The sequence below is a fragment of the Podarcis erhardii genome, assembly GCF_964252035.2.
Source record: "Podarcis erhardii genome assembly, chromosome: 13".
Classification (NCBI taxonomy): domain Eukaryota; kingdom Metazoa; phylum Chordata; class Lepidosauria; order Squamata; family Lacertidae; genus Podarcis; species Podarcis erhardii.
This window is the reverse complement of record NC_138502.1, coordinates 25,451,847-25,463,721: the sequence shown is the minus strand read 5'-3', so window position 1 is coordinate 25,463,721 and position 11,875 is coordinate 25,451,847. Positions and strand designations below refer to the sequence as shown.

General features: G+C 42.8%; 1 protein-coding gene across 2 annotated transcripts; it reads left to right on the top strand.

The window, feature by feature from the left end:
* Nucleotides 1-2,647: 2,647 nt before the first annotated feature.
* Nucleotides 2,648-9,400, top strand: LOC309327560 (uncharacterized protein). 2 transcript variants are annotated; one of them, XM_081836861.1, is made up of 3 exons: nucleotides 2,648-2,796; nucleotides 3,612-3,733; nucleotides 8,057-9,400. In XM_081836861.1, exons 1-3 carry the CDS (start codon nucleotides 2,785-2,787, stop codon nucleotides 8,661-8,663), a joined length of 741 nt encoding a protein of 246 aa, XP_081692987.1. In that variant the 5' UTR covers nucleotides 2,648-2,784; the 3' UTR covers nucleotides 8,664-9,400. The 2 variants fall into 2 exon arrangements, with proteins under 2 accessions (XP_081692987.1, XP_081692988.1); XM_081836862.1 differs by lacking the exon at nucleotides 8,057-9,400 and adding an exon at nucleotides 5,869-6,658 and having other exon boundaries at nucleotides 2,649-2,796.
* Nucleotides 9,401-11,875: the final 2,475 nt, after the last annotated feature.

Here is an 11,875-nt window from a genome sequence, read left to right as displayed (position 1 = left end):
AGGAATGCAGGAGAGGATATATTGTCTGATTATATCCTCATCCAACTTGTGTTAACAAGATTCCAATATCAGCAGAGTAAAACATTCCCCTTTATTCTAAGTTTGCAATGGCAGCGTTTGCTCACGCTCGCTTAAGCCTCTATAATGACTATTCTGGTAATTTCCCCTTATTCCCTCTCAAAATAGAAGACACGACACAGTCCTTTACAAAAGGATAAAAAGAGTTTACCCACATTCTGTTCACAATCAGATCCCAGAAGGCAGACTTAGGCTTAATGAAGTAACATACATTTGGAATCTATCTTATAAGAAGATAGTCCCTTTGTCCTCTCTTGGCTGGGAGCCAAGAGGACATCTTTCACTCAGTAGATGTTGCTTGTTCAAAGAAGAGAAGTAAGAGAGAGAGATGGCTGCCCCTGCCCTTTGCTTTTATCATTACCTGCACAGGTGAGGCCACACCCACCTCTAGTCACATGCGGAGGAAGTTTGTCCCAGCCCAGAGGGAAACAGGAAGTTTACCTGCTGGCTGGACAAACATCCCTCCCCATGTCTAAACATGTACACTCTAGGAATGTTGTAATTGACTGCTCTTGTGTTTTACATCCCCCCCCACAGACTTTCATTTTTATGCATACCTTCCTTAATAATCTTTGTAAGCATTGTTTGACTGGAAAACTGCATCACATAATTAGGACAAACGCAAAGTTCAAAAGATAGCTGTGCTTTGGATCACATACTGTTTTGGAAGTGCAAAAAATGTACAAATTCCTCCCCCACCTCAGCTGTCATAGATAAATACCCTGAGACAGGGATGGGGAACCCCAGACCCTTCAAGCCTCTCTATTTGGCCAATGGGACTCTACCCAGCCCCTCCTTCATCCCCTCTCAAATGCTTTGGCCTTTTTGGAGTGCTTCCTTGAACTGTGACAATGCCTCTTGTTTGCTTGATAGAGGATGAAGAGATGTTATGTGGGAAGTAGAAACCTCTGGCTTTTGCTGGGCTGAAATGTAGCTTACTGTCCGCATGGAAGAGTCACATCCATTGCTCCGCCCGCTGTTGTCTCTAGCCACACCCATAGGTACCACTGGGATGTGACCCCTGAAAAACTATGCCCCTTGGGCTGAAAAGGGTTCCCCCTCCCAATACAATGTGAATCTTTTGTTGAACTTTTTGTATGGATGATGAGATGTGCTAGAGACTTCAGAAGGCTCTAGCAGGCAGGAGAAGAGGTGCATGAAGCTATGCCACTGAGTGCGTGAATGAATGATTGTTGCAGAAGAAGGCTTATGCTGGGCTGAGTACAGATGACCAACTAAGAAACAGTAACTTAGCACAGTGTACATATCATGATAAGGTAAGGAGGCTATCATCCTGCCAAGTAGTGAGAGAGATTTTGCTGATCCACAACATTTCTGGTTACAAGTGGATGTTTGGTGAAATCCTTGGTTGGATGGAGTGGAGGCCAGGATTGTGGCATGGATACTGAGGCAGAATCTTGCACGGACCAATTCTACTTGTTTGTGTAGGAGCACAGGTTTTTGCATTACAATGTACAGAGCACAGAAGTAATGTGATAGGACAGGCATAGGGAACCTATGACTGTATCACTATCATTGGGCTACAGCTCTCATCAGCCTCAACCAGTACAGCCAATGGTCAGGGATTATGGAAGTGGTAGTCTAACAACATCTAGAGGACCACAGGTTCCCTATCTCTGTGGTAGGACTTCCATATGCGTGTGTTGTGGGAATACACAACCACACAAGAGAGGATGTGAATCCTTAAACATCAAGCCTTAAACATCAAGTGGTTTACTGCACAAGTGAAAGAACTATCACCTGACTTCCCCCCTGCAACTGTTGGCTCCTTTGTGATTTTCCCTTTCTTCCATTTCTTATACATCCCCTTCTTAACTCTCAGCTCATCTGAAAGCTCCTTATGCAGCCACACTAGTTTCCTTAGATGCCTCCCATTTTTCTTTCTTGCTGGTATTGATGTACAGTGGTACCTCGGGTTAAGTACTTAATTTGTTCCGGAGGTCCGTTCTTAACCTGTTCTGTTCTTAACCTGAAGCACCACTTTAGCTAATGGGGCCTCCCGCTGCCGCCATGCCGCCAGAGCACGATTTCTGTCCTCATCCTGAAGCAAAGTTCTTAACCTGAAGCACTATTTCTGGGCTAGCGGAGTCTGTAACCTGAAGCGTATGTAACCTGAAGCGTATGTAACCTGAGGCACCACTGTAATCGCTGACCATTGACCAAGAAGCCTAGGGGTAATGGGAGTTGTAGTCCAGCAACATCCAGGGACCCAAGGCTGAAGTACACTGCTGTAGAGAGGCAAGTCAGCAATTGATGGACTGTTTTGTAATGGTGCTGGTTTCAGTACCAAGAATCTTCCCAAAATGCTGATGCAAATGTATTTGCAGTCTAAAGAGCTTAGCAAACAATATTTGGGTTCCCTTCACAGTCATTACACGTTGCAGAGGGATGATGTGACCATAGGGTTTCTCTTTCAGTTCTCTTACCAAGAACAGAAAGAGTTGCAGATCCTCCCTGCCTCGTGACAATTTCTTCCTGTAATTGGTCAGGTGTTGTTGTTTTTTTTTAAAAAAACCTGACCAACTCTCTGTTTTGTGATTGGCATATACTGTACAATCCTATATACAAGGAGGCGTATCCAACCTTTCCTAAGAGAAACAGAATAGCTATATAAAGAGCTGGTGAATTATTGTTGTAAGTGGGAGGAAGACCATCTTTGACTAGGAGACAAGCTACTTTCTTACCATGGAGCAGACAGTGAGTAACTCTGTTACAATTTATCTGATATGCCTCTCTCAAGCTTCTGTTATTATTGTGGCATATAATACATGTTATGAATAAATATAACATTCATACCAATAAGACATTATCATGATTCCTACTTACAAAACAAGTAGGAATGATGATAATGCTTCATTGAACTTCATTGAAAAGAAAAAACAACAACAGTATAATTCTACAAGATTAGGATTTTGATTTAATATCTATGTGCTGCTTTCCTGACAACAAGGATGAGCTCCAAGCAGCTCAAAACAATTAACAGCTTACAAGATGTAAGACGATTAAATTCAAAGACAAATGTTCAAGATTTACAGTAATAAAATTAAAGTACAATGTAATCGTTTTAGAACTGGGATCTTATAGATATATCTTATAGCCACATAGCATTGCACCCTCATGTAGCTAATTAAGGAGTAGGTGTATGAAACTGGAAATGCATAGCTTGGGGATATTTCTGGAGCCACTATTGTCACTTGAGTCATAAGAAGCCTCATTGGCATGGAGTGTCTACTATCAGTTTGGGCTGATGGTCCAGCTACACCCCTATCTGAATGGTATAGCCTAGCTTCTGCAGTCTAGATCTGGCAACCTCTACCAGTCTCAGGGTCTCCACCCACTACTGCTAGCCAGTTAGATAAATTTTCTGGACTCTCAGCTTCCCAAAGACAGTCACCATTCAGGCAGCAGCTTCCTATGACCCTTCCAAAGGCAGGGAGTGGAGCAGAGTGGTTGGAAACACCTAGCCAATGACGCTACTCTCAGTGCCCTTTCTTTTTGTTTTCTTCTGACAGGTGTCCAGAAGTCGGTTGGGTTTCAGCCTGTTGAGTGTGACTTTCCTGCTGTGTTTGACAAGTGGAGCCTTTGGGTCTATAGATCCAGACAACTTGAAGGCAATCATTGACTACATCAGAGAGTGAGTAATGTTTTGGATTTTTCTGGGGCTTTCCAAGCAAGTGTTCAACACATTCCGAAAAACCCATCAAAACAAAATCATGGGACGAAAACAAGCAAGAATGTTGGTATTCTGGCTAAATAAAGCATTTTGCTTTCATACTCATAATAATTTAAATTTTAGTATATGTGCTGCCGAAGTGAGCACTTAATAATTTACGTTTTGATTATCTCATACAACATGGAGGTGATTGTTTTGCTTCGTGTTATGAGCTTCCCTTGATGCTGATGCTGCTACAAGGTGGTCTAAGATAAATGAATAAGATTCTGTCTGTGTATGTATATTTGTGCAGAGGGGAAATGTGTGTGTGTTATATGTTTGCTTTCAAAGGTCTGCCCATGTGGTTTTGTTCTGGCATGCGTGCCTTCACGTTTTGTCATCTTTTAGTGCTATTAGGGTGAAGATGTGGGGAAGGCAATATCATTATGACTGTGAATATTGCAAGGCACATAAAAACTTGTACAGTAAGATGCCTGTAGAGGGAAGCACTGCATAGGGATGGGTGAGCATGTTGATTTCAGGTTCTCATCTTTCCACTCTTCAGTTTTCCACATTTCCAAGAAAAATCACCAGCATTTAGCGCAAATTTATATTCACATGTTTTTATGCAGTTTTTCCTAACATACACATTTTTGCAAAAAATTCCTCCCTGATACAATGATTTTTATGTTATTTTTACAACGTACGGTACATGTGTTTTTATGTATACTGTACCTTAATATATGCATAATTAATTAAATTTCTATTCTGTCCTTCATCCAAGGACCGCAGGGCAGGTTATAAAAACACAAAAATATACGCTATAATAACAAACAAAAACAATAATCCCCTCCTATGGAACTAACTTTCTCCTCCACTCACCCTCTTAAGTTAGATATCCATTTCCAAATGAGCTTGTTAAGGAAATAATCTGTTCTTATATGGGTAGGACATAACAGTAAACACTGAAGGCATACCTAATTCTACAGCACTTTAAAAGGTTAGTGGTTCTTCCATTTATATAGTACTTCTAACGTTGTAATGGTCATTTTCTTCTGCTTTCAGAACAGGTCCTCCAAACTCTCATAGCAATGAAGTCGAACGTTTCCCATCTGTTTTACACCTATACCCTTTCTTGCCTTTCTGCTTTCTATTGGGGCTTTAGCAGTGAGGTCTTTTCACTTCCTAGAAAACCTTTTTAACGCACTTATCCCTGAAGTTCATGAAAACAAAGCTGCTCTTTAATGGGCTGTAGCAATGTCAATGGTCATTTGTGCAAATTACTTTGCTTGAGAAGTACATTGCATAATTTGGAGAAGTGTGAATTTGGGGGGGGGGCCTTATTTTGGTTTTCAAACTGTTTTGGAAAGTGAAAATTTGGTAGGTTCACCTTTAAATGTGGACTGAATCGCATTCCTCCACCATCCTACCTCTGGGAGAAAGGGCACTGCAGGAGAAACAGGGTGATTTGGGAAGGAACTAACTGGGCATTATGCAGGCCCTGCTGGCTACAAGCCTCAGCCAGTGTGCCCCAAACACATTAGCGGTGCCATAGCTGAGGTGGTCTTCATTTTTAAAAAACCTTGTGCACTCAGAGCAGCACAATGTCTGGCTTCACTTCCTGGGATGCCCATGGGATTATGCAGCACATAGTCATATGGGTGTCCTGGAAAGTGCTGATGTACTGAGAGCCTTCTTCTGTTGCAAGCAAATATGGTGCTTTTACTAGCACAGTATTTAAAAGAAAAGGGTATTCCCCCTCTAGGATGCATGGAACCTCTGATCTGCACCCACTGGTCAGGCTCTAATGGCACTCCTGGTTTTGCTTAGCAAATCTAATTCCAATTAACATCATAAACTCCATCATCTTGGGTTATTGGCGTCCTATCCCCCCAAAAAAAACCCCTGGCTATCTGCTGTAACATTAAGTTGTGGCTTCTATCTATAAATAGGTCATCATAGATATTTCAGTAGAACTAGAACTTCTCTGCCTCTCCATTCAAATGACTGCAACTGTGACTATAATAAAAAATCAAGCCAACATGGGCCAAAAGGAGGAGCCTGGTTTGGAATAGTTCAGCATCACTCATTCTCAGCTTTCCTTTGGTTTTTCTTAGGTTTGGCCTCCCCTATAACCATTATGCTGTGGCTGTAAGACTGGATAACACATACTGCAGAAATCCTACGCGGCGGAATTTACAGACCGCTTTACCTAGAAACCAAATGAATCAGATGAGGAATGCTATTAGGTGGCAAAATGGAATGTATGACCCACCGCAGATAGGGAATGTTGTTGCAGCCAGGCCAAACTTTCTGACATTGCCAGCAGAGCATGCTGAATGGCGTTTACTGACCGGAGGCCAGAATAGCCCAGTAGAAAGGATCCTAGCTAATAAGGACCAAAATAGTTGCCTGATCTTCTTTAGCAAATTATCCCCCTGTGTGAACCGATGTCTCAATGAGAATGACATGAGAAACATTGTACAGATGGTCAACCCCCTTTTTAACAGGTTCAATGAAGATGCCAGGGCTTTTGTTTTTCAGTTCATTTATGCAAGGGATGCAGAAAAAGAAGATGAGGTTGTGTTGGGGGCCTGGCAACGCATCCAGAATGCCCCACTATTTCGGTGCTATGCAGGTAATAGAGCCTGCATCAAATGTTTTAACCATGACCAACCTGATAGCGGCAGTCCCTGCTTGGCCAATTAGGGAAAGCAAATGAAAGAGTAGTGCCCACCTAGGGATTGCAGTTGTGGCACTTAGCATTTTGCCAGCTGGCCTAAGAACCAAAGTCACCCCTTCCTCATTCCCATATTCTTGTTTTCTCAAGATTGAGCATTACTTATGATCTTTGTAGTCCTTTGCTTTGCTGTTGAATCAATAAAATCTTTGGAGCATATCACAAAAGCTTCTTGTCTGTTTGCTTCTTCTTCTGCTGCTGTACCCTATAGTGTGAATAATCACCCACGCCTACAGAAGAGATGTGCAAAATCATGTGGGGCTGTAGTGTCCACATTGGGGCTGTTAACATGCCCATGCCCATGCCCATGTGTGTTTGGGAATTCAAGGTTACAATACAATTCAGTGCCCACAGCTGGCATAAAACCTAAAAGCCCAAAGGACAATTTGCTGCAGTCTGGAGAAGCAACCTAAGTTAAGGAGAATTCATTGCAACATTGCAATGTCTCTGAAAATCCAGATGTTATATCCTCAGTTGCTAGATTCTGCACTTCCATGATGGACATTCATTGAAATATGGTTTTATCTTATGCTGGTCTGTGACCAAAATAAAGTTTGATACCGATTGTGATGTCTTGATCTGAAAGACTAGGTCAAGGAAGGGGAGCCCTGGGATCATTGTTGGTGGGGTGCTTGGTTGATCTGGAATTCAAGGCATGTCCCTAAACCCCTTAGTTTAACTCAACAGGTCATTATAAAATAAGCACAAGCTCTTGCAAGGGCACAGAGGAAGAAATTGTTGACATAAACTGGCTGCCCACACATACACACACCTGTGGGTTCTTAATTAGCATTTGTGAGCATAAAAGCCTCCTTCCCAACTGATTCAGCCCTACTGATAAACTAACCAGCAGTTGTTTTGCAAATATTAAGAAAAGCACCCTTGACTTCTGTTTTGCCTCCTATTTCCACATGTGGAGGGAATGCCAATATGTGTGTGGATTTTGGAAGGTTATGCTGAAAGAATGTATTATTATAATAACATATGTTGTTGTTCTCAATGTTGTTCTCAATCTTTAGTGCTTGCACTATAGGCATCAACTTTTGCTTCCACACTCCTGATGTGCCACAAATAATGTTGTAAGCATGTCATGTGTACCTTTATAGCTCTGGGAACTGAATCAACTTGCAGCCTAACCTACCTCACAGAGTTGTTGGAAGCACACTGCACACCCAGACATACTGGAGATGTAAAAATACACATATTGCATATAATAGTTTGTTGGCAAAACTAGCTGCTTGTTTCAGGATAACTTTTTTTAAAATAAAAAAACCACAATATTGTTTTCCTGCCCAGTAACAGCCGTGACGCTAACTAAACCCGACTTAATTTTTTGAGAATCTTTGTTGTAAAACCCATCTCTGTCCTGGTATATTAGCAGATGGTGGTTAGAATTTGTTGTCAGTCGTCACAACTATCACATCACCAATAAAAAAAATCCTTCCATCTCACAATGCCTTTTCTATTCAGCTGCCAAACATGGAAGTTAAGTTTGGAATACTCAATGTTAGTTTTTGCTCATTCAGTGACACTCATTCCCACCATTTTTTGGTGATCATTCCTAGGTATGGCATTAAAAACATCCATTATGCTGTGGCTATAAGACTGGATCATGCATACTGCGCAGAACCTACACCAACGGTCTTGGAGACAGTTTTGCCCAGGAGCAAAATGCAGCAGATGAAGAATGCTCTCGACCACAGGAATGGAATATATGTCCCAAAGCCAATAGGAGATGTCATTGCAGCTAGGCCAAGATTTACCCGTAGTAAAGAGCACGCGGAATGGCGCTTGCTGACTGGAGGCCAGAATAGCCCTGTAGAAAGGATCCTATCCAATAAAGACCAAAATAGTTGCCTGATCTTCTTTAGCAAATTATCTCCTTGTGTAGAACGTTGCCTCAATGAGAGTGATGCGAGAAACATTGTCCAGATGGTCAACCCCCTTTTTAACAGATACAGTGAGGATTCCAGGGCTTTTGTTTTTGAGACTGTTTACATGAAGGATACAGTGAAAGAGCATGAGGCTGTGGTGGGGGCTTGGGAACACATCCAGGGTGCCCCCCTATTCCGGTGCTACAGTAGCAACAGAGGCTGCATTAAATGTTTTGATGACAACCAGTCGGGTGACAGAAACCCCTGCTTAGGCAATGAGGTAGAGACAGAAAGGTAGTGGAGGAACAGCTGTGACACGTGATATTTGCCACTTGGCCTCCTGGGCTTTATATTGCCCAGATAAGCAAGGTACCTCCTCCAATCCAAGACTTAGTTGATTGAGCATTGCATGTTATATGTTATCTTTTGTTGTTTATTTAGTTCTCTGCCGTTCTGTTCAATAAATAATTGTTCAGAGCACACCACAATATATTATCTTTCTAGCTGCTTTTGGTATTTCCCTCACTTTGGAGCACTGGACAGTCATGAGGACCCACAGTCAGTGGCCTAGTGTGTGGGGGGGGGGGGACAAGGGGGGCTGTGGCCCTGGGCACAGAATCTTGGGAGGTGCAAACTAGGCATGTGCCCAGTGCACGAGCCCCCTGGGTCAGTGCAGAGGATGTTCTTCACCTCTGGGGTTGCCCCACTCCTGCCCACCATCTGATTGTCAACCTCTGTGTGCTAGGCGTGGGTGAGGTGTGTGTGTGTGGGGGGGTGAAGAGTACCTTCCATGGCCCGCCCCCGCCCACCAGCCGGTGGGTGGGCACTCACGGTCTGGACACAGACAGAGCATGGAGGGCGCTCTTCACCCTTTGCTCCTACGCCCCAGCCAATGAGCACCTGTTCGTCAGCTGACTGGCTTCTCAGGCTAGATTTCCCTTAGAATCAAGTCTCTTCCTCTACCCTCACCCCTGCTTGACCCTGGTGTCTGTAGTCATATGCTTTGCTCTTGCATCAATAAATGTTCAAAGCAAATCCCAAATGCTTCCTGTCTTTTCTTCTCGACTACTTCTGATGTCACCCACCCCGTGCTCACCACATCTGGCAGCTGAGACCTGTGGATTCATGAGGAGCTGCAGTGCCCACTATTGCTCGCATGAGATCGATGGAATGGTTGCATGTTTGCACTAAGATTGAGATTTCCCCCACATTGTTTGATTCACAAATAAACATTTTAGCATGCTTGGAAGTCTTCGTCTCTGTCTTCTGTTTTACATATAGATGATATCCAGACAAGTGCCTGGAGGATCAGTATCCAAACCAAGACCCAAAACCACAACATCCCTAAAAGCCTAAGCTTCTTGTCTTGGGATCACGAAAATGCAGTATGTTTCAATGGAATTAATTTACAGATTCAGACCCTAACCCTAACCCAGGCCTACTCATGCAGAAGAATTAGTTGGGAATGAAATGGTGTTGGCAGAATGGACTAAACTAGAATGGAGTGTAAGGTGTGTGTGTGTGTGTGTGTGTGTGTTTGTGTGTATGTATGGGTTTAGCATACTTTTCTAGGCAAAAGATTGTACTGTACTGTATCTTACAAGCTCCCTGATTGTTCATGTGCCTCATCTTACTCATATATTTCCTTCTGTAGTTCCTCCCAGCTTCTACTCCTTTGAACCTCATGCTTGATTGGTTGATTAATTAATGTCCTTCTTGGAACTAACTCCATTGTATCCCATAGCATTGCTGCAGAGTAGGGATGTAGTTAACGAAACACTGTTATAACTTCCTCATGGTCTAGTATGCCTATTGTCCCTAGGTTTGAGTCTTTTAATTTAGGCAGCCAGTCAGAGATCAGTACACAATTTATATGAGAATTGTTCGTGTTTGAGAAAAACATACAGTTCCTGACATCCTGCTTGTATCCTTGCCAAAAGTCCACTGAACAATATTGTTTGAACAATTCTGTCAAGAGTACCTTTAAAAAGAAAAGAAAAAGAAAGACTTACCCTAGTAGCCAGGTCTCTTATGGTGTCACAAGTCTCACTGAGAGCTGCTTCCCAAACAACTTCACCCTCTTTGAAAGTCTTAAGGGTTTGCAACATACGAGAACCATTTAAAAAAATCTAATTATTTCTCATTTGGTGCATAAAAAGGTAAAGGTAAAGGGACCCCTGATCATTAGGTCGAGTCATGACTGACTCTGGGGTTGCGGCACTCATCTCGCTTACCAAGCCTAATGTAAGTTACCTGTGTAAGTGTTTCATCTCTACAGCTGTTTTGTGCTGAAACGTATGGAAGAGCAGTGGACTGAGAAGGCCATGAAACACAATTAGTTTCGCTTTTTGTCAGCTTTATTTGAAGAGGCCCAGAGTTCTTCCACAGCGTTTCAATTCCCAGAGCGACCTGTGAGAGCATCACAAACAAAAGCACTCCACACCTGTGGGTGGTGAAGGAAGAGAAGGAGAAATGACCCATTTATCACCTTTTGTGTTTGTGTGGCCTTCAACTTGTCTTCAGGCTGTCCATTTATCACTCTGACCTGCTGGTTGGAGATCCAGATGGGTTGGAACATGGTGGGTGGAGGGGACCTTCTTTGTTTTTTTTTTGTTTTTTTTTGGACAACTCCCCTTCTGAATGGAAGGTCATTTCTGGTGTGCAAAGCAGCTTGGTTCTTTCAGGCTCCATACATATTCACTTCTTGCTCCCTTCAGCCCCTTTTTTTTGGTCAGCTGACCAGTTTGTAAACTAGCTAAATTGAAACTGTGTTGATTCCTCTCACTTTAACAGCCGTGAAGGTAAATGATCACAAATCCATGTCGTTTGCTAAACTGGTGTGTGGGTTGAATCCAGCAAAGTAATTATGAGTAGAGTGACTTTCACAAATGCAACAAAACCTGTCCTCCATCTCCTCCCACTGAGTGCCCCCCAGAACTTCCCAAAATTGTTCTTGAGGGCTGGGGAAACTGCCAGAGCAGGGTTTTTTGGGGGTGGGTGTGTGTGCAAGGGATGAGGAGGGGGAAGTTCTGTTCTTTGAGCAGAAAGTGTTCCACTCAAGCAAGGGCTTCCTCTAAGATATAAGTTGTGTTTGTGTATGTGAGTAAATCAGCATTATTTGTAATGCTGACTGTAGTAAGAGTTAACTGTAAAGTTAGTCGTTGGCAAAGGTTTCAGAAAGTCAGGCTCTGTGACCTTGGAGAGCTGTTTCTTGGCAATGCCAGTCCAAGTGGGTCAGGCACAGGTGTTTATCCAAAAGGCAGGACAAAATACAAAGTAGTGAGCACAAAAGTAGATCAGGCAGGAAGTGGGCAAGGGATGTAATTACAGATGGGTAGCCGTGTTGGTCTGCCATAGTCAAAACAAAATTAAAAAATTCCTTCCAGTAGCACCTTAAAGACCAACTAAGTTAGTTCTAGGTATGAGTTTTCGTGTGCATGCACACTTCTTCAGAAGAAGTGTGCATGCACACGAAAGCTCATACCTAGAACTAACTTAGTTGGTCTTTAA